The 26,738-nt window shown below is 42.2% G+C and overlaps 1 protein-coding gene across 1 annotated transcript in view; it reads right to left on the bottom strand.

The window, feature by feature from the left end:
* SLC15A1 (solute carrier family 15 member 1) overlaps positions 1-18,856 on the bottom strand; it is a 64,789-nt gene extending 45,933 nt beyond the window's left edge. The window contains exon 1 of the mRNA XM_050937597.1: positions 18,622-18,856. Within this exon, the coding sequence (XP_050793554.1) occupies positions 18,622-18,856 (235 nt within the window). The remainder of the gene's footprint in view (positions 1-18,621) is intronic.
* Between the last annotated feature and the right edge of the window lie 7,882 nt (positions 18,857-26,738).

Genomic DNA, 26,738 nt, shown 5'->3' with positions numbered 1-26,738 from the left:
TTAAATGAGAGAAATGTTCATACTTTTTAGCGTACATTATGGAGACATATCTGGGAGCTGATGGACTCTCTGAGCATAATAAAATCTTTTCCTCCTGACAGCTCTGAGAATCTTATTCCTGTCTACCCTCTAATCCTTGGAAGGCAAGTGTTCTTTTCTGACTTGAATTCAATTGATTTTTCTTGCTGTACATTTGGAAGCAACGTCCCTACCAGAAAGCTCTATCACATGCATCCAGGCTGAGTACATTTCAGAGCCATTTTTCAAATACTAGATGTTACATTGTGGGCTTCTATGTTTCTGGAAATCGGTCAACATTAATGTTTATGGCTCTGACTTGCTTCTTGACCATTTCTAAATTAAGTCTCAGGGATTCACTATCCTTCACCAGGGAAGCTGATCAAGTTCTTGAATGCACCAGAGCCAAGATTTTCAAAATGAGAGCCTAACGTTGTGCTACTAAGTCCTTATTTAGGCACCTAAATAATTGGCCTGATTTTCAAAAGTGTTGAGCAGCACCCAGCAGTTCCCACTGACTTCAACGGCAGCTCAGCACTTTAAAAAATCACTTTATGTGTTGGTGGCATCCGATTTTGTTTTATGCAGCCTTCACTGTCCTTGACTTTAAAAATGGTTACTTTAACTTGTTTTTAAGACTAACTTCCATTAAGCGGACAGTGTCTCCATCTTTTCCAGGACTGTTTGTTGGAGACACGAGTGACAGTTCACCTGGCAAAGAGTATTACTTTCTGGATGTGGGATTCTCTGGATTTTGGTGTGAAGAAGTTCATTAATTATTTAAAATTTTCCCCATATTGGATATTTTTTCAGTGAGGCCAGACACAAAGAGGCCAGAAAGTATTTCCAGTTTGTATCATCATCCTTGATTCTGCCTTGTAAAATATGCTAAAGTAATATATTATTTTAATGGCAATGTGGCTATAATTTTTTCCCATATTTTATGGAAAATGAACTGCATAACTAACATATTTTCACTGCAAAAGAGTATGTCCCAAAGAGCAATCTATATCACTCTCACTCATCATTGCCAAAATATTTTTAACATTAGACAAATAATACCTGTTTAAAGCAAAAACACATGAGATACCTTTAATCCTCTAGTTAAGCACTAAATCAGGGATCGGCAACCTTTGGCACATGGCCCACCAGGGTAAGCACCCTGATGGGCTGGGCTGGTTTGTTTACCTGCCGCGTCCGCAGGTTCGGCTGATCGTGGCTCCCACTGGCCATGGTTCGCTGCTCCAAGCCAATGGGTGCTGCAGGAAGCGGCGGCCAGCACATTCCTTGGCCTGCGCCGCTTCCCGCAGCCCCCATTGGCCTGAGATGGCGAACTGTGGCCAGTGGGAGCCGTGATTGGCTGAACCTGCGGACGCAGCAGGTAAACAAACTGGCCCAGCTCGCCAGAGTGCTTATCCTGGCGAGCCACATGCCAAAGGTTGCTGATCTCTGCACTAAATCTATCTGAATTGGTTATTTACAGATGGGTTAATCCTTTGAGAAAAACACACCACTCAAGCATCTGCTTGGATTATCCATTTAACATTCAATACCAGGCTGGTGGAAAGTGTTATGGGTGTATTCTCATTCAAAAGCATGAAAATTCCAACTCCCATTAGCATTAATGTGAACGCTGTACTCTGGCTAAATGAGACCAATCCCGAGAAAAAGTTTGGTCCTGCTTTAGAAATGTGCAAAGTTTCTAAAATCTCTGGGCCAATTATTCAAAACTCAAATCAGAAACAGCTGTCATGTTCCTACATTCTTATGATAACTCTTAAACATATCTAGGGCTGAGACAAATTCTTAGTGAAAATATATCAAAGGAAGGAATTTGGAGAACAGTGATCACATGCTCCCAAATTTGAAATGGGCAGCTCTTCTCAGAAGAAAATCTTTGAAGTTACTGAGAATTTAATGTTATTTGATTCAGATGAGGTGACAATAATTTCCCCCTAAAATATTAATCATTTTGGATAGGGAAAAGTAGGTTTTTTTTGTTGACTATGAAACACTGATTGGATAAACAATTGCTGGGGCAGAGGACCCTGATGTGAATTTTATTTTCTATAATTAAATAAAAAACTGCTAGTATAACATTAAGATTGCACTGATTACATAAAAGTCAAGGAAAGTTAAGGTTTTTAAACAAACATTAAATCAGCCAAATGGCACATCCTACAGTAAATGTTTTGTGGTACAGCACACCAATTCAGCAAGAAAAACAGAAATAGTGCCCACATAAACATAAGGTGAGTGAGTTAGCAGTGCTTTGTGAACCTTTTTGAAATGTTAACTATAAAACCTTAATGTAATCTCTTTTTTTTTTCATTTAAATTTCCTAGTTTTGTAGCCAAGGAGAAATTGTGTTCAGTTTGCGTTCAATTGGTTTCTGAAAAAGAGATGAACGTGATTTGTCTTTTGCTCACTTGCAGCTAAACTATGTTACTATTTTAGCAACACCAGTGCCAGTTATGGGTAATTTTCATATTATAGATAAAAGTGCACACCTTTAATTATTCCAGTAATACATGTGCAAGGTAGATCTGATGTTCCCACTTAGCAGGGCTGGGGGCCAAAAGGCATAACTACTACTCCTTTTCCTACCAGGGTCAGAAAGGTGATGGGGTCAGATTAATTACTTGCTTCCTGGGAACTGTTCCCTAATCCTTTATTTAAATTTCCTGGAGTCTGAAGGCCAAAATGCATTTTGAGTTGCAAAGCCTGAGAAATCTGAACTGAACATGTGATCTAATGACCACACAATCAAAACACTAGGGGGGTATATGGGTGCAGGAGCTTTCAGGTTAAGACATAGTATATAAATAACTTTTTATTAAAAGTAAGGAATTATCTAAATTATGTAAAAATTATCTAAAAGGTAATAAAATCATGTCCTTTAATTTTCCCTATTGACTCCAAACTTTGCAATATATTAATATGCAAAATCATCAACCATTCTGAAATTACTACCATATTACACTATCTAAACACAATAGGTTGCATTAAAGAGCCACAGCCCTAACACATAAATCTTGGGGAGGGGAGGGTTTGTTCAGATTCCGGATTATTTTAGTAGTTTTATATTTAGGTAACAACACACCCACTGTAGCTGATGCACCCGGCCCCAAGTGGCAAAGCAGAAAAAAAAATGATAAAGCCAATTGGTGCCGCTTCATTTTTCTGCAGCAATTCCGTGGCAGGTCCTTCGCTCCCTCTCTTCCTCTTCGGTAGCAATTCGGCGGCAACTCAAAGAGGAAGAGAGGGACTAAGAGACCTGGACATGCCGCCACTTTCCATTGGCCACCCCAAGCACCTGCTTCCTTTGCTGGTGCCTGGAGCAGGCCCTGGCACCCTGGAGGCTCTGGGCTAGGTAGTAAAAGCAAAAAGAACCAATCAATATGTTTCTCCAGAAAATTTCCCTCTCTGATTTGCACAGTACAGGTTGGCTGATATTTTTAATTAACTTCTTTATTAATGTTTAATACAATTTCTTTGCATCATATTTTTTTTTATTATTTTCCTCCTGCTGATTGTGTTGTATTAGTTCTGAAAGGGACTGGTCAAGGTATGAAAGCTTAGCCACTACATCAAGAGGAGCAGCTGCCCTTGCATTGAGACAAGGTCCCCAGTTTCTGGAAGCCCCTCCCCACCCCTACCCTCCCTACACACCCTACAAAGCTTCCTCTCGGCCCTTCAGTGGGAGCCAGGTGCCCCAGAGTAACAAGCAGTCTGGATTTCCCCCACAGCTTTCCGCAAGTCCAGCCTCAGTAGCTTCCAGCAGACCAAAGTGGGGTAGAGCGATGAAGCAAGGAGCCCTCTCAAAACCTGACTCTGCCCCAGTCCCCCCACAAGCAGAGTGCGAACAGCAGGCCCGAGGGATTTCCTCAGTCTGCCCCTCCCCAGCTGCAGCCAGGCACACACGCGCCCTATTACTCACTGCCATGAGGGCAGGGGACTGGACTAGATGACCTCTTGCAGTCCCTTCCAATCCTACGATTCTACCCAGCCTTGCGCTTTTGTAAAGCCCTGGGTCCTCGGGGACCGCCCGCAGGCGGGCACCTCGCAGTTGCATCACTGGTGGCCCTGTGACCCGAAAGACCTGGCGTGGGCAGGACCGAGAGCAGCAAGGAAGGCTGCTCCTTCCCCACCCGGCTGGAATAACTGGCGCCAGCCCTAGGCGCTCGCCCGCTTTCCCCGGTGGATGTCCGAGCACCGCCCCGCCCGCCTCCTGGCTGCCTGAAAGCAGCAGGTGAAGCAGAGGCCGGGGCGGTACCTCGCTGGGGCAGCCCGTCCACAGCTGTGTTACAGCCGCACACGTGCTGCTACCAGGGACGCCCGGCCAGGCGCTGGTGGGGGGCCCTGGAGTCACAAAGTGGGGGTCACACAAGAATACACTGCTTGAGCAGGCAGTCGCTGCTGGCGGAGAACAAGCTTAGCGGGAAGGAGGAAGAGCAACTAGACACTACAAATCCCCAAGCAGAAACCTGCTCCCCCAAGAGCGGAGCTCTATAGCCCCTGCCCCCCGGCACCCCCGCCCCAAGAGCAGAGCTCTATAGCCCCTGCCCCTCCCCCCGGCACCCCCGCCCCAAGAGCGGAGCTCTATAGCCCCTGCCCCTGCCCCCCGGCACCCCCACCCCAAGAGCGGAGCTCTATAGCCCCTGCCCCTCCCCCCCGGCACCCCCGCCCCAAGAGCAGAGCTCTATAGCCCCTGCCCCTCCCCCCCGGCACCCCCGCCCCAAGAGCAGAGACCTGCAGCGGCCAACAAGCCTGCAGAACGCCTCCCAAAGCTCCCACTCCGGTCCGTGGGGGCTACACCAAGGATGACTTTGGCTCTTTCTCCCCCATAATCCTCCACCCTAATGCCCCGCAGAGCCTCCAGCCCACCGGCCCCACAACCTTCCTCATCTCCCAGTTCTGTGGAGCTCCCGCCCTGAGGCGTCTGCCCCCACCACGTACCCATTGTGGCTGCTGCGGCTGCTCTCCTGACTGGGAAAGTCCTGGGTGGTGTGGGACGGAGATGATGGCGAGGGCTCTTCTTTAAAAGTGCTCTTCCTGGCCGGGCGCCAAGCCCTACCCAATGCCCTGGGCAGGAGCTGCAGAGGCAGAAGCGTGTCTCTCCAGAGCAGCGAGCCAGGCGGGAGGAGTCACTCAGAGCCGCGGGGCGAGGGGCAGGACGCTGCACCAGACCAGTGTGGAAACGCTGAAGGACAAGTAAAGCTGTGAGAGTGACCCTTGTTCTGTCCCTTCAGGGACAGTTCCTTGGGGCGGGAGGCAGCTGCAGGGAAATGGGAAGCACAGAAGTCTGGCGCAGACATTAGGGCCTTCTTAAGATTAGGTTAAGTGGATATTTGGAAGGGTAGGGAATGACCCCCACGCTTGGGAGTGGGGGAAGGACCCTTAGAGGAAGAGGAGGAATGAAAAGGTGGCCTAGCAGTAATGAGAGAGATGGGGGGACATGCATACACAAATCCAGGGGCCTTGTGAGAGACTATAGAGAGGGAATGAAGGGGGATAGAAAGCTGGGGGAGGGGGGAGTGGAGAGAAATAATGGCTAGAAGAGGAAAATGGATAGAGCAGTGGGAAGGTTGAACTGTTGGCGCAGTTGAGGGGTTGGAGAACTATTGCCACAGAACAAGAAGACAGGAAGAGAGACAAGGAGGATATATGTGAAAAGGGAACAGGATAGAGATGGGGAGACAGATAAAGGAAGAGGGACTAGCGGTGAAGTGAGGGATTCAAATGTGAAAAAATAATCATGTGAGAGTGAGAGAGAGAGAAGGAGAGAGGAAGAAGAATTACAAAACATCATTTGAGTGAGACAAAGCGGGTGAGGTAATATCTTATATTGGACCAACTTCTGTTAGTGGAAGAGACAAACTTTTTAGCTACACAGAGCTCTTGAGGTCTGGAAAAAGTCTGACCTATTTCTATACCTAAAGAATGGCTCTGTGTAGCCTGAAAGCTTGTCTCTTCCACCAACAGAGGTTGATCCAATAAAAGATATTACCTCACCCAAAAGATATTACCTAAAATCTGTCTTGAAGAAACACAGGAGAGGAACAATTTTAGGGTGGCAGATAAAAATACTCTACACCTTTTTTATGGTACAAACAAAAAATTTGTCTAAGTGAAAACATAGACACTGAAAAAATTTGGCAAGAAAATAAGAAAAAAAGGGAGAGTTGGCAGACAAAAGGAAGAACAAAGTTTGCTATCAAATACACATATGTACACACACAATGCGCACACACACACACACACACTCAGTGACATACACTAGTCTGTGTTTGTACTATGCTTGTTGGCTGATCACTGGGACTGACTTCGTTGGGGCTCAGTCCTGGTTAGAAAATGCAAACAGTTCCTGTGCCAACAACCTGGCCAGTTTTGAAATTGGAACTAGAAAATATCAAATATGTATTTTAGTAGATTATGCTTTAGTTTGACAACAGAGACAGGTTCACTTCCGAATATTCTTTTTGCTGTTCTTATCTTTTAAAAAGTTATTGCTCTATCTGCCCTTGATTTTGTCCTTTTGATTCAGCTAACGTTTAATTAGCATTACTCAGTCTGAAAGTGCTTAGACAGTTGGTCACAATCTTTCTAATCTTTCTCTTCCAGCATCTATGTTCACTTTTTAAAGCTTAAACCATGATGTTTGAATAGTGAAATATGAAAACTAATGGCCAGTCTGCAATAACCTTAATTCCACAGAAGGAGTACCATAACCATACTTCATAAGTAGCACTTTTTACTTCAGTGAAGTTACTTGTGGTGTAAGATACTATTAAAAATAGTAAAGGTATCACAGTCTGGCCACAGTTAGAGACAGCAGGCTAGGAAGTTAGAGCTATGTTCTTTTTGTCCTAGTATTAATTTATCCTGGGTAAACTGGCACCAGAGATTGATGATGATGTTTTTTGCTTTGTTTTTCCCAACCTTCTCCTCTTTCCCAAGTATTAACTACTTCCTTTCTGTACTGTTTCCTACGATATTAGGCATATATCTACTGTGGCCAAGATTGGGTGCCTCAATTTAAGGGTACTCAATACGAGACACTTGAAACAAGCCTGATTTTCAGAAAATGCTGATCATACAACCTCTGAAAATCAGGCCTCTTTAAGGTGTCTCAATTTGGCCACCCAAAAACAGGTATCCAAAGTCAGTAGTCACTTTTGAAAATCATGGCCATTTAAAAACAAAAATTAACCCTTTTCTCAGTTGAAAAATGAATAGTGTTAATAAAGAATATAAGAATACAATTGGGGGAGAGGGATAGTTCAGTGGTTTGAGCATTGGCCTGCTAAACCCAGGGTTGTGAGTTCAATCCTTGAAGGGGCCATGTAGGGAATTGGGGTAAAAATCTGTGTGGGGATTGGTCCTGCTTTGAGCAGGCAGTTGGAGTAGATGACCTCCTGAGGTCCCTTCCAACCCTGATATTCTATGATCTCCTACTTCTGAACACATTGCCAGGGGATGTTGTGAAGGCCAAAACTATACCAGGGTTAAAAAAAGAATTAGGTAAGTTCATGGAAGATAGGTCCATCAATGGCTATTAGCCAAGATGGTCCAGGACACTACCCCATGCTTTGGGTGTCCCTAGTCTCTGACAACTGGGAATGGATCACTCAGTGATTGCCTGTTTTGTTCATTCCCTCTGAAGCACCTGGCATGTCCATTGTCAGAATACTGAGCTAGATGCACTATTGGTCAGACCCAGTAAGGCTGGTCTTATGTTGTTCTTATGAAAGAGGTACAAAAAACATTAGTTTCCTGGCACTCAAAAATAGCTATGGAGTTTACATTGGGCTAATGTATTTGAGTTTTGAGCTGAAGAATAATGAAAACACATTTGTGGCTCCTGATGCTTGTGGTCTCTAATGATGACAGAGCTAGAGCTATAGGTACAATTTGCTGTTGTGAGTTACTGCTGCTTCTATAGCCCCGTCTATAAACTGCTAGTTAGTTTTAAGGGAAGCAAATCAACATGTAATTCTGTGGGAATGTTGAGATTAGTACAGAAATATATGATATCCTGATGTGCACTGCTGTGCCAAATACAACGAATGTACAGACATGACACTAGAAGATAAGGATATTTAAAAAAATAACCAGGTGCTTAAGTTGCTAGCAAGAGCTAAGCCATGTACTGAACTGTAGTGCTAGCATGGGGAGCAGGCTGAGGAAGCAGCATCTGACTACCCTGGCCCTTAAACTCTGAAGGTATTTAGGAGGATTACAGACACAGAGCCACTGGAAGATTATGTCATGCTAGATTTTCATGAAGGAGGAGGCAACTGCCATTTGAGGCTTGGAAGGCCTGTAGAAGTGGGGCTGCACCCTAATGGGGTTTATGAACTCTGTCTGCATGACACACACCTTCCCCTCATACAGAATGGATTTAATAATTCTTATCTGACTTTTGAATAAGTTGTTCATTTCTTTCGAGTTATTCAATCAAAGGGAACTTGCCAGGAGCCTAAAGGCTACTCCCAATTAGCATCAAATAGAGAAGACTGCAGTCATTTTTAATATGATGATTCAGCCTGTGTTGAGTACACGTCCCAAGCCACTTGGATCAACAGAGTATTGTATGTTGCAAGCTGAAATAACTACAGAACGCACCTCGGTATTACGGATGAGTGCTACTGTGAGCTACAGTGTAGAGCTACAATGTACAGGCCCACCCTTGATTTAATTCAACTGGTTCTGATGGATTGCTCCATGTGTTTGTGTGGAGGTAACCTACTTGAAAGGAAACTGAACTCTGTCATAATGTTAATTACCCACATGGTCATTTTATAAAACCTTGCAGATTAAGACTTAAAGAATGAATGCATAGTGATGAGGACATTTATATCATGCACTCCTGGAAAAAGCATTCAAAAATAAAAACCCAAACTAATTTAATGTAGTCCTGAGGATTTGAGCAGTACATGGCTTCTTCTACATCTAAAGCAGCCAGAACGCATGAGCACTTCAAGCGACACAGCTTCATGCAACATGTGGACTGAAAACAAAATATATAGGACTTCTTTCTAACATGGCCTTGTTCACTAAGGCAGCAAAACAAGCAACCAACTAAGTGTGATGCCCAAGCCTCTAACGGCTCACCCACATACAGAAATAATTTACCATGTACCTTTTCTAAGCAACTAAAGTAAAAATAGCATGCAATCAGGAATGCAATTTATTTCCAGCCATTAGATATGGCTACTTACTCTTCCATGTGAACACGGGTGCGGAATAATTGTTGCTATTTTCTATCAGGCTCTAAGCACACTAAAATCGGAAGTATGGAACCCCAGGTTCATCTACCTAGATACAATGTATGTGAAAGCAAAGAAACCAATAGCTCCTCAGATATTTCTTTCTGAAAGTGCCCGGCAACTATGGAAAATGAAAGTGGGAGTTGAGGGAAATCAATTTTTTGTTAATCATTTAGGAGCATTAGGCTGCTGATCAGGATACCTTTGAACACTGAGAACTCCCTTTTTCATGAGATCCTGACAGCCATAGGTATTTATACAGACAATGGATCAAACTGTGCGCTCGGTTACACCAGTGTAGCTGTGGAGTAATTCTATTGACATCCATGGAGCTAAGCTAATTTGTACTTATGTCAGTTTCAGTGAGAGCAGAATATGGTCTAAAAGGGATTTACATTTCCAAACTTGGCCTCTTTAACACAGTCTAAGAGGTGCACTGTGTGCCAAAACTGTTAAAAGTAGTTTTCAATTTAAAAAATGGTTGGAAGCAACTTTACTTTGTCCTGCTTTCACCCTGACACCAAGAAAAGCAGTGCATTTTCAAGCTTGTGAATAGGGTGTTATTTGCTATGAGGTGTGTGTCAGAGGAGGAAGTTGCTCTCCGTACCCTGGACTTTTCATAGCTGCTTGCCTGCTGGCATTATGGTGTCTTCCCTGGGCCTGTGGGGCAGCCTGGGCTGGGCCAGGACTCCTACTCGCTGTGTAGTCAGTGTCACTCCCTTGGTCCCACAGGCCAGACATGAAAGCAGCAGTGGTGGCCTGGGCTGGAGTAAATTGAGCCAGGCCCCAATCCCTACCAGGGGCCAACCATCGGTTAGACACCTCCCCTCCTGGCCCATCACTTCCTCCTACCCCTAACTGGCATGCTAACTCTCTGCTGCCCTCCAGAATGGGACCAACCTCTTAACCCCTCTCACCCCGCCCCCAAGCAGCCATAGCCTCAGTGGGAAGGTGGAAGCAGTGATGCTGTCACAACTTTGCGCCCCCGCCCCCCAAATTTTTCTGAAATGACTCCCCAGGTTGGGAGAAGACTTTTGAATGCTAGCACTGAAAAACAGAAGAACCCAGTGGAACTCAGAACTGACATGAGATTGGGAAGATTTGATGTAATTGGTTTGGACAACATTAGGTTTCAAGACTGAAGTATGAATTACTCTTTGTGATTACAACCGGTTAGAAGGTACAGTATGTGATTTTTGTAAAAGACTGTGTAGGTTTCAGTTACAAGTTAGCCCTCTCTAAAATGATATCATGATACAAAACAGCATGTTCAGCTGCAGGGGTGGGAATTTTCACTGATGGGTTACTTTAGTTTGTCATTAAATTAGGTGTCATAAAATATCACTCAGTTTTAACATTTATTAAAGTCAGTGAGATTGTTCTCTGTTTTCATGTCTCATCACAGGAAGGAACTTTAACATTTCAGAGGGGATGGGGTTAATCTTGGGTTGTTTTTTTAATATGCTAATTGTTGTTCAAGGACTGACTCATTTTAAGGGGGACCAAGTCAGTACTGGTATAAATCCAAGAGTAGTAAAGAAAATGAGGATAGTAATGTTAGTAATGATTTTACTTATAATTTTAGAATATGTTCCATATGTTTTTTAAAGATTCTGTAGTTGTTTTATGACTTAACATTTTAGATTTAAAAACTGACAATAATAAGCAGAGAGAAAACACCAGGTCTGTAGATGTTAAGGCAAGGAGTGGGGTAAACTGGTAAGGTGCACTTGTAAGGTATGATGTAAGTTCTGAGAACAAACAGAGGTAGGGGAATGCTTGTGGTTTCCTGGATTCTTTTTTATTTTATATTTTGTAAGCAATAGCTGGTTTGACAAATCAATCTTGTTGTGCTGTAAGCAAAAGGATATCTGTTTAAATGAACAGTGATAGCTGATTTGGACAGTGAGATAATCCCATTATAGACAGTGATGATGGATATCTATGCAAGTATTTCTATGGCCCTCATCACTGCAATAACTGAACACCCTTCACCCCCAAGCATTTATGGATTTATCTTCACAAGTGTTATTGTCCCCATTTTACAGATAGGAAACTGCGGAAGAGAAAAATTAAGTGATTCGTCCAAGGAAGCCTTACACATAATAGACACTCTTTCTAGTACAACTGATGCATTCAGCAAAGACTGGGAACGTTATTTTACTACAACTGGAAAAGAATGTGCAATGGACTCTTCTGTGGTCATCCACTATCATAAAATTAGTTTGCATTTTGTTCTTTGCAAGACATGCACAAGGTTACCAGACGCAGTGGTAGTTAGCTTGCATAGTTATTACAAAGGTCACTGTTGCAGCAAATAGCATAAAATAGCAAAGTGGAATCTGCCTTGAGGTTTATTTAATGCAATACAGACTATCCATAGCAGCCAAGTTTTGTGCAGTCCCCTGTTTGACACTTTATGTAAATTGTTTAACAAGCTTATTTGCATAGCTTCAACTAAGTTACATATAATCATATGGTAACAGGGTGTTCTGGCTCTTTAAGCCAAAGCTTGATGGTCAACAGGAGCATTGGAGTTGGGTATGAACTGTGGGGTTGCAACGAAGGATGTTGTGTTTAGGACACTCAGGACTACTTTGAATTACTTTGGGCTACTGATCCAGTTTCAGGGGAGGGCTGATGAGTACCCTGAGAAAAATGATATGCCACTTGAGATAGCGACATGGAAACACCTCTGGCCGCAAGAGGGAGCCAGGCGAATGTGTCCCCATTGTACATACACTCCAGCTTTAAAAAATATTGCATGGATATAGCATTTGTGCGGGCCTGGTGAAGGAAACCATTGCTTTTATCCACAGGGCAGCAACAGGGCAAGCTTCCCATACATACTTTCATGCCAGTATTCTTCAACTTTGATTTGGAGGTAATTTTTTCTAGGAGTAACGGGCCATTTGGTTTCTAAGACCTATGATGTTGCTGGCCTCTCTGGTAAAGTCTTACAATTAGCACAAAATATGGTGGTGCGTTTGTGGGAGCTAAAGCTAAGACCCACTCATTTCATATAGAGGTCGCCTAACTTCCATTAGTTGAGATTTTTAATCCCTGTTGAGTTGAGCTGGATTCATATGGATGACCTACAGCTGACAGGCTCTGTAGAACATTAGCAGTGTTGTCCTAAGGAAAGCAGTCCCCTAATAATTATTAATGTTACACCCTGGAGAATGATACTCACTGTCTGGAAAGTCACTTTTATTGATCAAATTCTGACCTTTTTTGAACTTGAATAGGTAGAGTCCTCCTGTCTCTGGTGTAATGAGCAAAATCTCTCTCATACTGATCAATCTCCTTCAGACAAACCCTATAATAAATATGATAGCCTGTTCTTAAAAAAGACAGTTATCAGTAACCAAAATGAAAATACTAAAAATATAACAATAAAACATATTTAAAATACAATGTTTTTCAAAATAAAGTCATTTTAACAGTAATGTAATTAAAAAAATTAATCATGATTAATTGCATGATTAAAAAAATTAATCATATGAATAATCACACTGTAAACAATAAAAGAATACCATTTATTTAAATATTTTTGGGTGTTCTACACATTTTCAAATATATTTATTTCAATTTCAACACAGAACACAAAGTGTACAGTGCTCATTTTATATTTATTTTTTATTATAAATATTGGCTTTGTAAAAATAAAATAAATAGTATTTTTCAATTCATGTAATACAAGTTCTGTAGTGCAATATCTTTATCATGAAAGTTGAACTTACAAATGTAGAATTAGGCACACAAAAAAAATCCATTAAAAAATAAAACAATGTCAAAGTTTAGAGCCTACAAGTCCACTCAGGCCTACTTCTTGTTCAGCCAGTCACTCAGATAAACAAGTTTGTTTACATGTGCAGAAGACAAGGTTGCCCACTTCTTGTTTATAATGTCACCTGAAAGTAATAACAGGTGTTTGCATGGCACTGTTTTAGCCAGTGTTGCAAGATATTTACATGCCAGATGTGCTAAAGATTCATGTGTCCCTTTATGCTTCAACCACCATTCCAGAGGACATAAGATGATGTGTTCTGCTCAATAACGATCCAAAGCAGTGCAGACCGATGCATGTTCATTTTCATCATCTGAGTCAGATGCCACCAGCAGAAGGTTGATTTTCTTTTTTGGTGGTTCGGGTTCTGTAGTTTCTGCATTGGAGTGTTGCACTGCTAATGTTCTACAGATCCTGTCAGCTGTAGGTCACCCATATGAAAGTGTTCTTAAAATTAACAATATGCTGCGTCATCATACAAAACTGCTTTAACATGAAATATATGGCAGGATGAGGGTAAAACACAGAGCAGGAGACATACAATTCTCCCTCAAGGAGTTCAGTTACAAATCTAATTTACTAATTATTTTTTTAACGAGTGTCATCATCAGCATGGAAGCATGTCCTTTGGAAAGGTGGCCAAAGCATGAAGGGGCATGCAATGTTTAGCATATCTGGCATGTAAATATCTTGCAGTGCTGGCTACAAAAGTGCCAGGTGAACGCCTGGTCTCACTTTCAGGTGACATTGTAAATAAGAAGCAGGCAGCATTATTTCCTGTAAATTTAAACAAACTTCTTTGTCTTAGCAATTCGCTGAATAAGAAGTAGGACTGAGTGGACTTATAGGCTCAAAAGTTTTACATTGTTTTGTTTTTTAGTGCAAATATGTAACAAAAAAATTTACATTTGTAAATTGCACTTTTATGATAAAGAGATTGCACGACAGTACTTATATGAGGTGAACTGAAAAATACTATTTCTTTTGTTTATTATTTTTACAATGCAAATATTTGTAATAAAAATAATAAAGTGAGCACTGTACACTTTGTATTCTGTGTTGTAATTGAAATCAGTATATTTGAAAATGTAGAAGAACATCCAAAACTATTTAATACATTTCAATTGGTATTTTATTTTTTAACAGTGTGATTAAAACTGTGATTAATCACGATTAATTTTTTAAAATTGTGATTAACGCACGTGATTAACACAAAAAATTAACTGCGATTAATCGACAGTCCTAATAATTATCCCAAGGACCTCATATTAACATATATGGCTTTGAATTCACAACTTTCATATTCACAGCACAAATCTCTTCCACCGCAGCTATTAGAGTGAAGATGGGGGAAGATATGTTTTTAGCCTCTCTGACAAAGATGGGCAATCTATGGCCCATGGGCCAGATCCGGCCCCCTCAGGGCTTTGGAGCCGGCCCGTGGGATTGCCCCTGCCGGCGCCGTGGGCCCCCCGCTGCTCTCAGAAGTGGCCGGCACCACTTCCTTGTGGCCCACCAGGGGGCGAGGGGCAGAGGGCTCTGTTTGTTGCCCTTGCCTCCAGGCACTGCCCCCCGCAGCTCCCATTGGCCAGGAACGGGGAAACATGGCCAATGGGAGCTTCGGGGGAGGTACCTGGAGGTACCACTGCCACCCCAGAGCTGCTTTAGGTAAGCAGCCCTGGGCCAAAGCCTGAACCCTGCCTGCACCCCACCCCCCAACTCCCTTCCCTAAGCCCCCTGCCTGCACCTCACACCCCTCCTGCACCCCAGCTCCCTGCCCTGAGCCCCCTCCTAGACCCCACACATCTGCACCCCAACCCCCTGCCCTGAGCCTCCTGCCATACCCTGCACCCCTCCTGCAACCCAACCCCCTGCCCTAAGCCTCTTCCTTCAGTCTGCACCCATCCTGCACCCCAATCCCCTTCCTTGAGCCCCTTCATATGCCCCACACCCCTCCTCTGCCCCAATCCCTTGCCCTAAGCCCCTTCCTGCACACCGCACCCCCCCACACACCTCACACTCCCTCCCACAGCCCAACCCCCTGCCCCAGCCATGCATACAATTTCCCCACCCAGATGTGGCCCTTGGCCCAAAAAGTTTGCGCACCCCTGCTCTATGAGGATGATTGCATAAACGGAGAAAACACACACACTACCACTGAATTACACGACTATTTGTGAATTAGCACTAAAATGTTGGGTACCAGGATTCCCGTGTTCTCTCCATAACCCTGGGAACAGAGTATGGTAGTGGCTAGAGACAAAATTGCCAAGGGTAATGACAGTCGTGTCTGGGTCATCTGCAAGCTGAGCCTGGGATCTCTGGCTCTAAAAAGGGTGAATCATAATTATATCTCCCCTAAGGGATTCTTAATAATTGTGAGGTACACCAAAACATTAAGAGTTGTCAGGAGAAGAGCTGGAATTAGAAATCATGGGCTCTTGTCTCATAGCTCATCACACCTTTCCTTGGATTACAGGGTATTGTGTGAACAAGTCTGTTTTCCTCCCTTCTCCTAGACCTCTCTGACTGTGCAGGAATGTGTGAATATCACATGAGATGTGTGCCACCTGTCAAGTCTGACTAGCATGCTTATAATAGAAATTTATGGTTTATATGCTCCAATAAAGAAGATGAATTATTAAGGAATGTGAGGCACTGGCAAATAAATTAGGGAAATAGTTGTGGCGTGCACGTATAATGCCACCAAGCTCTAGAACTTTAACTTGTGCGAGGCAGCATAGCTCTTTTGCCTTCAGCGGAGCTACATTACTTTGCACAGCTGTGAATCTAGCCACAAGTATCTTCTCGGAGTTCTTCTTTAAGAAGAGCCACAGGGCACAAAGCAGAATATTTCAATTTCAACAGCATTGAATCTGAAAAATGTATTTGCAAATGAGCCATGAAGTTTTCTCTCAGAATTTTCATCATGGTGTTATTGCAAACAACTTAGATTGATATGGTACCAGTCCTGAACCTTGGTATGGAGATTAGGGAGAATATGTCCCAAACCTCTCTGGTATGTAAGCACATGCCAGTTCACTGGAGGTACATTGGAGGTTCCCAAAAAAGGTATTGCATGAATGAATTTCACATATTTGATTTTTCATGTGGTTCATATAGTTAGTCTGTCACTGCCTCAAAAATTGTCATCCTTTATACAGGATCCTATTAGGGCAGTGCTTCTCAAAGTCGGGCCGCCGCTTGTGCAGGGTAAGCATCCTGGCGGGCCAGGCCAGTTTGTTTACCTGCTGCATCCGCAGGTTCAGCCGATCGCGGCTCCCACTGGATGCGGTTCGCCACTCCAGGCCAATTCTTTACATACCCACAATAGTAAACAATGAAGACTGCAACTGTAATATTACGTAGAAATATGAAGTGACATTTGTTTCTCAGGGATCCCATAAAAAGGAACAACATAAAGCAAGATAAGCCACTGTTTATAGTTTATAAACAAGCAGCAATAGGCTAAATTAATAGGACACAATCAACTTAAAAAAATCCAAAAATGTTTCACCTACTTTTCTTTACACGTATCATCCAAGATCACCAAAACTGAAAGACATTAGAGATTCCCCCCAGTTTGTTTATTTAATTTGATCTTGTTTTATGTGTGGTCATTTTCACTTCAATGGTACTTTATTAGCACAATAATATATAAGGCTTGCCAATGGGGAAAAAGACAGACTCCTGCAGGTATCTGTCAGAGACAGGTGAAATCTGCCAGAGATGAGATTGGTGTGTAGCTTGCTGCTATCTTTGCTATCTCTCCTTTTTCTCCCATAATTAGGCAGTTTTTCCACATCAGTTTTTCATGAAAAACATTTTATAATTCCTGATAATGTGAGGAAATGCTCACATTCCCTTGCATTTTGGACACTAGAGTAGAAACGGTTTCTCTTTCTCAGCCTCTTCTCTGTCATGGTGATTTTTACAGTCATTTTGTCACTGTCTTTGGACTGTAGTTTGTGCATCCCTGTTTTCATCTCTTGGCTTCAGTCAAGTGATTAGGGATGGAGGTGCAATTCAGTCACAGGTTTTGTATTTGGTCAGAATCTGGCTTTGTTTTCACAATTACCTTCAGTGAGATAGGCTGCTAGTGTGAAAGTTTTGTTCCAGGGATCTGTAGCAATATAACTTGTTGCTGTTTTTGATTTGTTCCCCCAGTGGCTCAAAGATGGGTGTTTTAGGTGTCGATTTACAATCCTGAGCATGTTTTGGTTTTGGATATAGCTATCTGTTATTTACAGTTGTTGATCCTCAAGGTCAGTCTGTCAGACTTGAGGCCAACCACTGACTAGATGGCAGGATGTCGTATGCAGGGACATGACGAGGCTGGGCTTCATGGAAGAACCAGCAATGGGCAGGAATGAATGGCAACTCTGCAAATGCTCCCCGTATCTACAAAGATGTTTTGGGATGCAAAGAGAGATAGTGTTTTGCAATGGAGGGAGTGTTTGCTATTTTGGCTGAGATGGCATCAGAAATTGAATGGGTTTTTCTATCTGTTGGTTAGTAGTGGGAATCAATCCACTTCTGATCTGTAATCATTGTTGCTGGAGTGCCTATTGTGATGTACTGGTAATTATATGAGTGAGACTAGATTTCAAGTTGATGTGAATTTAATAAAGGAAAAAAATGAATTAGGAGATTCAGAAGAGCATTCTCAGGGCAAAACAGTAAGACAGTGCAACTGTCATAATTCAGACTGAACCCGTGGAGAAGCTGTGAGCTAATCTATGTCTGGTGGAATTCATCTGGCTTTCTGGGCACTTAAACTGCCCTGGTTCAAATACTCTAATTCTGAATAGCAATTTATTCTGCCATTGAAATGGTACTTTTACTCATTCAGTGCAGCAATAGCATACTCACTGTCAATTTAACATGACATTGTTAGTGAAATCCAAATCTCCTCTCTCTTCAACCAATCAGTGTTATTGTGCACAGAAACCCTGGTACTGTTCCCTGAAAGAAACAGATGTACTGAGGAGCCATAGAGCACAGGAATAGCTGTTGAGAGACCAGGGGGAGGGTTCAGATCTGAGGTCTGAAGCTCTGAACTGGGACCTGCATGTGAGTTAACTTGTCTTCCCCTCTACAGCAGTTGGATGAGGAACAGAAAACCCAACAACTCCCTCAGTGTGTTGAGGATCAGCAGCAGATAACAGTAAAACAATGAAAAGTCAATACCTGTGTTTTATTAACTTGAGGATGGGCTAGGTGCCATCTTTACATTTAAACACTGTAAGGAAAAATGCATACACACTTAACCTAAGGTTCTTTTCCCTTCATCAGGCTCATCTGTGCTCGGCTGATAGGGCTGGCTAGATTGCAGCAGTTTCAAACATCATAGCTGGACTTCCCCTGCTGCATCTTTCCCCACCTCCTCCTCCTCTTCATCCTGGCTAGTTACAGCAGGGGTCTCTGTCTCAGGCTTCTCTGAGGTATCTATGGTGATCTGTGGGGTGCTGGTGGGGTCTCTAACATGCAGCAGCTGCTTGTAAAAGCAGCAGGTCTGTGGCTCAGCATCAGATCAGTTGCCTTCCATGGCCTTCTCGTATGTCTGCTGCAGTTCCTTCACTTTCAAGTAGCACTGCTGCTGACCCCTGTCATGCCCCTTTGCCTGCATTCCCTGTGCATTTTTTTCATAGATGTCCGCATTTCTGTGCCTAGTCTGTAGCTGTGTCTGCACAGCCTCTTCTCCCCACAGGCTCAGGGGATCCAATACCTCCAGTCTGCTCCAGGCAGAAGCATGTTTAGTGCATGAGGACAGCATGGTTAGCTGGCCAGTTACATACAGCAAGGAAGAGCTGCTAGGTGTGCTTGCCAAGGGGGCAATCTGAAAAAGGCATTTCAAAAATATGCAGGGATGTTTTGAGGGGGAGATGGCTTCCAGGATCCATGACCTCTAGGCAGTTTTGTTGACAACTGTGACCAGAGTGGTCACTGTTGAGCATTGTAAGACAGCTGCTGGAGGGTTGTTAGGGTTGACATAGGTCACGGGGTGTCTACTCACGCAAGGCATCAACCTCAGTAGGATGACCAGGACTCAATGTTGTTTGGGGAGGTAGTCTTACTGCATCATCTTAACAGGGCATTTAATGGCATCAGATAGAGACAAATTTGAGTGTAGACACATGCACAGATAGGTTGACATAAGGTGGCTTATATCAACCTAACTTTGTAGCACAGACCAGGCCTTGGTATCTGGTTGGGAATGCTAATTGGATGGTTGGGCCTTTCTGCTGATGTCCAAATAGTGAAACACGAAATAGGTGTGCCCTCATCAGTGAAACACTAAAATAATGCCTTCATCTATTTATTATGTTAAATGAAGGTGTGTGGAGAAAAAAGGGAAGGACAAAGATAAAAAGGCACTATGGGTATGGGGTTAAGAGAGGCACTTTGAGGAGGAGACAGAGAAAGGAGAAAATGACAATTTTACATTGTTTCCTTCCCTCAAAGTACAAATGAAAAGTTAGTGAGTGCTGGTTCAATGTGCCAAATATAGATTTCATAAAACACAGTCAATCAAATTGGCTAGTAACTGGTGTTGAAAAAGACAGCTGGTCTCCTGGGAATAGTGAGGCTAGAAAGGATGCAAACAGTCCAAGGTACATAAAAAAAAAAGAGAGAGAGAGAGAGAGAGAGAGAAACAGTAAAATACTAATATATACAGCATAGGAAAGGTCAGAGAGTACTCGTACTTTTCCCTATGATTTTATTATTTGTAATGGGAAATACATTTCCTAATGGAAGGGAGCATTTTTTGCATTTTGACCATATTCTTTTAGCTTAGTTTTTATTTTCTTCATGTTCACTTGCCTCTCTCTCATTCTGGACCTGAAGCTGCACGGTGCTGAGCATCCTTAACTGCCGCTGAGATTAATGAGAGTTGGGGGTACTCACCTTGCAGAATCTGGGTATCTGGTTGGTACAAGATGCACCAAATCACCATCTCAATGGCTATTCTCTTGAATATTTTCATCCCAACTTTTCCCTCATGAGACACCTAATTGACAGACCTGCTGATGTCAGGTAAACATTTGAACTTTTGGGTGTGTCCTAACTTTTGAGGGTCACTCTCAGTTCTCTTTAAACAAGGTGCAATTATATTAGTCCAACTATTTCCTCAATGCAATACATTGAAACTGGTTTACTGGGCACTGCACCAAACTCCTTAAGTATTTTCTAAACTTATGTAATCAGTGTAGCAAGATGAATCATGTTGTTATTAGCAGGACAGCACACATTCAAATGTAACTTTTGGACGTGCTTTTTGTATTTTGACCAATGTAACTCTCTAAGCATGATCACCTTAAAGAATTGTCTCAAAATGAGTCAATTTTAAGCAGAAATATTGAGATATTTTGATTTGTAGTCACGTAATTATTTTGTGCCATGGCAGGTAGTGCTGTGTTGGTTAACTGAATTATATATTTCCCATTTAAAATAATGAATGCATATGATGCAAAATAATTATCATGTTATAAGATGTTTGAGCATATTTTTAGAAGGGAAAATAAGAGTGTGGATGCTTTGATGGAGGAGGAGATGTGGAAATTGCTATGCAAAACACTATTCACAATCTAACATAACATCAAGAAGACAAAACAGAAATAAAAGAGCGAATCTTGTAGCTTGACTTCAGGTCATCTGATTTGAATGCTGAGACTATTTCAGTGTCCAGAGATGCATTCCTTAGTTTGGAAAACCTACCATTAGATATTCAAGAATCTGTTACTTCTAGAAGTCGATATTGGCCAGGGTTGGAAGTTTGGGGACAGGTGTCCCCTTCTGAAATTGATTATACATAACATTACCATTCACTCAAAGGGTTGTGTTCTTACGATAAAACAAAAAAAATTACTTTTTTCCATTTCCTAGAACCTGTACTATACACTTTCTGTAAACTGTAAATGAAGATTTTAGCAGCAATAACTTTTAAATGAAATCACCACACAATGTGAAAGAATGAGCTCTAGGCCCCTCTTATGAAATTGCTGGAAAGAAAACTTCATGATTTATTTAGATAGGTCTTTTTCGTTGTGTTTAACCAAATGCTCAGCTGGTTTAGTGCACTGCATTCCTATACCATTCCCTTTGCAGGACGTTTTGGGGATAGGACCTGCAATTCTCTTGTTTTTAATTAAAGAAGCAGCATGTTAAATGCATGCCTGATTTGGCCCTCCTTAACAGTCTTTACCTCCAGTTCAGGTTATCTTAAATTAAAACAAAGATTATAGAAATTTCAGTGCTAATGTAATAAAAGGTAGCTAAGTAATACCAGTGCCTTATCTAGATAAAAATATTTGTTGTGGCTCACAGTTGCGTCATTAACTCAGCATCTGTCTTAAAGCCAGAAGTTAGGAACTCAGAGAAATGGTGTAAAAGGGGAAACATACTCTTTTAGTAATATTGGAATTAGTACTGGAACAAGACAGAAAAATATGAAGGCACAGGCAACCATTCTAGATGCTAAACCTTCTGGAGTGAACATACCATGGTTATTATTACTACATCTATCCAGTGCAAAGCAACTTTTGTTAAGAAAATGGAAAAAAAGTCAGTGCTACTAATTAATGACTGATACAGACACATTGTGGCAGTCACAAAAAAACAGTCTTCAAGCTACATACAAAAATGAGCTGTAGCTAGCCTGACATTGACCAGTATGGCAAAGTGTTCGGAGGACACTTGATCTGTGTCAGATTCTGCCGTAATGAATATTATGAAACAGTAATAATGGGATTAGTAAAGACCTTTGGCCAGTGGATGAGGAAGTTACACTTTTGAAAATACTTTCCAGTAAGACACCAAAAAGGAAAAAATATTTTCCCTTAATTCAGCATTTAGATATATAACTAAAGAGGCACTAGAAAGTTTTATCAAATGAAGGTGCCTTACCAGCCTAATTAGTCTATTCTGTATAGGTCCTTGTACCACCCTCATTACTGAAGTATCTGAGCACCTTGTGGTAGGGTACTAAGGGATGTGACTAACATCTGTGATTCATTCTCTCTTTCTTCTTAACATAAAAATGGCCATACTAGGTCAACTCATTGCTCCATCTAGCCCAGTAGCCTGGCTTCTGACAGTGGCCAGATTAATAGAACAGGGCAATTATTGAGTGATCCATCCCCTGTCATTCAGTTACAACCTCTGGCAGCCAGAGGTTTAGGGACACCCAGAGCTTGCGTTTGGATCCTGACCACCTTGACTAATAGCCATTGATGGACTAATCTTCCATGAACTTGTCTAATTCTTTTTTGAACCCAGTTATACTTCTGGCCTTCACAGCAATCCCTAGCAATGAGTTACACAAGTTGGCTGTGCCTTGTGTGAAGAAGTACTTTGTTGTGTTTGTTTTAAACGTGTTGTCTGTTAATTTCATTGGGTGACTGCTGGTTTGTTTGTTATGTTAAGGGGTAGACAACACTTCTCTGTTCATGGTCTCCATACCATTCATGATTTATAGCCTGCGATCATAGCTCCCCAGGGAAGCTGTGTGTGAAAAGTGTAATGTTTTGTTTTAGTGATTTTATTTTTAACATATAAATGTACCTGTGCTGTTTATTTATATTAACAAAGGCAGGTCAAAGAAATGGGCCTTGCCCTCGGAGTAGAAAGTGGTGAGGTTTGTGATGAGTCCTGGAGGCATTTGCTCAGCTCAGCCCCCCAAGAAAGCTCTGTTTCCTGCACGGATAAGCTTTACCCTTCTGGTAGAACATTCCATTGTGCCAGAGTGGCTTTGTTGATTGATCACAGTCCTCATCCTGGACCTGTAGGTGGTCTTTTAGATGTACTTGGTCCAGGCAATTGTGTGCCTTGATACTAAGGCCTGAGGCTTTGAACTTGATTGGATATTTTATGGGAAGCCAGTGTAGTGTGTGGCTTGAGGTGTTCATGGTGGATGTGTTATTGAGGGGCACTGCAACATTCCATTATAGCTGGACTTTCCTAAGGTGTGAAGGCTTCATGCACAGATGCATCACACTGGTGTGGTTCAGATAGGAGGGGATGAAGGCATGTATAACTGAGGCCAGATCATCTGTCACTCAAAGATGCTGCTATTATTAAAGGGAACTATAGAATTTAATGAGGATGAAACCAATGGTGGGCTATTAAAATGCATTCCAATAATGAGGGAAGGATAGTGTTAGGGTTAAGGGTGGGATTCAGGAGATGTGGTTTCCATTCCTGGCTATGCCACAGGTTTGTTATATGACTTTGGGCACAATCATTTAATCTCTCTATGCTTCTATTCACCATCTATAAAATGGGAGCAATACTACTGCCCACTCCACCGGGAAGTTGTGAGGATAAATTCATTTATGATTGGGAGGAGCTCAGATATTATGGAGAGAGGGGCCACTTAAGTACATAGACAAGTTCAAATTCTCTATTTTCACTGATGTGATGGGACCTAGCTGTGTCCCTTACACAGTATATGTATCGAAGCATGGTAGATTTTTGAAGACCATTACTCCTTGTCTTTATTACAACATTCATAATTACAGTCTCATTAATTTATTTTTTAATGGAAGAGTTGGCGGATGTTCTGAAGTATGAATCTGAAAAAAAACCATCTAAGATAAAATATAATGATTCTAAAGTACATGCTACAAACCTTATCTCCTCTAAGCTATTATCTGGAGGTCAGGATCAGAGTGATTTACCAAAGCAAATTATGTTTAGCAAAAACAAGGCTGTAAATTAATAACAATGCTCTTCAATTAATAACTGGAAACATTATTTCTTCATGACTGGGGCCTTCCAACATATCTCCTCTCACAAGTTATAGTTTAACTAATAACCAAGCAGTCTGATTATATAGGATAATATTCTGCCACCCCCATTTACATGGAGCAATATCTTGCTCCTTCTGTAGGATGGCAAAAAGCAGCCCATAGTGAAGTGAAGACAGCAAATAAATCCAGAGCACAGTTGGAGTATTTTGTACTTAATTCTTGTTCTTAAGGCTATTAAAGGTTTCCAGTTTGTCTAAACTGGGACTTTGTTTCTGAATACCTTGTGTTTATGATTTAATTATAAATGTTTATGTCAACAGTCCAGTGTGTGTTTGAAGGCGGACACATGCATTTTCCATAAAATATGGACATTGAAACATTTTACTCCTTGTGCAGTACCTTCCATATATGCAGCATTGCATAAACCAGTGGCGCGTGCAGACTTAAGTACGTTATTATGTACGGTGTGAACCAGTGGCAGGGCCAAAATTGAGTGGTGTTGCAGCCTGGTGCATGGGGGGTCGCTCTCGTTTGGCCCTCTGACTCTCTCATCATGACCAACCCTCCCTCCCCCTCAAGCCAACGCTCCCAATGCCTCAGTTTCCCTATTTGTAAAATATGATTAGCACCTACCTTAGAGAGATGTGTTTATACTTTATTAAATTATATTTGTAAAGTGCCTTGACATTATAAGGCTCTGTGCAAATGTAAAGAATTTAATATTTCTTTATGATGTTTGCAGGATACTGTACAATGCCACTACCTTGCGTCGTACATCCTGTTCATTTTATTTTTTTGGTCACAGTGTAATGGTCTTACACTGATGAGTTTATGTTTATATACAGTTTTTCATCCCAAGAGATCTCCAAATGCTCCATGGGTGCACATAAACAAACAATATACAGGAATTTATTTAGGCACAGCATAATTGTCCAGGTTATTTCTTCCTAATACGTGTTTAATTTGGTTTATAACACAATGACATGTGCCATACGTTACCCTATCATGTGTTGCTGTTTTACATGGGTGAGAGAATATACCTGGCAAGAGCAAAATTCTGTACAGTTAGTTCAGAAAATGGGCTTCATGCAAATCTACATATGCTAAATTATTTCTTTTTCATTGCTTACAAAAAAATCCTATGTCACTTTTAGTAGATTGGGATGGAATTAAACGTGTTTAAATGATGACTTCTGTCAAAGCATTTCAAGAGCCAAACAGCGTAATTTATTCCAGATTTTTAGTAACATACGCTTATAAATGCATCTCTAAGAGGAAAAAAGTTCTCATGATGCTACTCAACCCTTTCAAGAAACTGGAAGGAAGGACAATTTGCATAACTAGAAGTAGGTCAGGTCTGTCCTTCCAAGGGAAATCCCTTATAAATTATTATGATTCAAGGCTTAGATTCATATTTGTCTGTTTTAGTAACAGTGTTAAACTGAGATATGCTTTGATTGCCAAACAGTTCAGTATTTCTGCCATTTCGCTAAGTGTTCAAATTCCCTTTGAACATTTCGTATTTGTCAGGATTTAATTTTTAGCAATACCAGTTTTCTTCTTCTGCTAGTGTGTGACACTAAGGCCTGGTCTACACTATGAGTTTATTTTGAATTTAGCAACGTTAAACCAAATTAACCCTGCACCCATCCACACAACGAAGCCCTTTCTTTTGATATAAAGGGCTCTTGATATCGATATCTGTACTCCTCCCCGACGAGGGAAGTAGCGCTAAAATCGGTATTGCCATTTCAGATTAGGATTAATGTGGCCGCAATTGGCCTCCGGGAGCTATCCCACAGTGCACCATTGTGACCGCTCTGGACAGCAATCTGAACTCGGATGCACTGGCCAGTAGACAGGAAAAGCCCTGAGAACTTTTGAATTTCATTTCTTGTTTGCCCAGCGTGGAGAGCTGATCAGCACAGGTGACCATGCAGTCCCAGAATCAAAAAAGAACTCCAGCATGGACTGTATGGGAGATACTGAATCTGATCTCTGTATGGGGAGATGAATCTGTTCTATCAGAACTCCGTTCCAATAGATGAAATGCCAAAACATTTGAAAAAATCTCCAAGAGTATGATGGACAGAGGCTATAACAGAGGCTATAACAGAGGCTATAACAGGGACTCAACACAGTGCTGCTGAAACTTAAGGAGCTGAGACAAGCGTACCAGAAAGCCAAAGAATGAACTGGACTCTCACGGGGGGAGGGGCGACTGATGACTGTAGCTATCCCGTAGTTTCCACACTCTCCAAAAACCATTTGAATTCTTGGCTGAGCTCCCAAAGCCTGAAGGGTCAAAAACATTGTCGCGGGTGGTTCAGGGTATATATCGTCAGCCCTGCCCCCTGAAAGCAAAGGGAAAAAAATTGTTTCTCGCCTTTTTTCAATGTCACCATATGTCTACTGGATGCTGCTGGCAGATGCGGTGCTGCAGCGCTACACAGCAGCATCCCCTTTCCTTCCCTTCCCTTGCAGACAGCAGACCATACAGTAGGACTGATAGCCGTCATCGTCTTCCTGTGAGTGCTCCTGGCTGGCCTTGATGAGGTCGGCCGGGGGCACCTGGGCAAAAATGGGAATGACTCCCAGTCATTCTCTTCTTGAAGCTTTATCTCCTGGAGATTCACTCCTGCCTGGAATATCATAGCAGCTGGAGGCTGCCCTCCCCTCCCCCCTTCGATCTCTGCTTGCAGAGGCAATAAAGTCAATGTTTCTTATTCCTGCATTCTTTATTACTTCATCACACCAATGGGGGGATAACTGCCACTGTAGCGCAGGAGGGGTGGGGGAGGAGGAAAGCAATGAGTGGCGTTGTTGCAGGGGCACCCCCTAGAATGGCATGCAGCTCATCATTTCTGCTGGATGTCTGGGGCTCTGACCTGGAGTGGCCGTTTGCCT

The sequence above is a fragment of the Gopherus flavomarginatus genome, chromosome 1 (assembly GCF_025201925.1).
Source record: "Gopherus flavomarginatus isolate rGopFla2 chromosome 1, rGopFla2.mat.asm, whole genome shotgun sequence".
Taxonomy (NCBI): domain Eukaryota; kingdom Metazoa; phylum Chordata; order Testudines; family Testudinidae; genus Gopherus; species Gopherus flavomarginatus.
The sequence above is the reverse complement of the archived record's forward strand: the minus strand, read 5'-3'. Positions and strand labels throughout refer to the sequence as shown.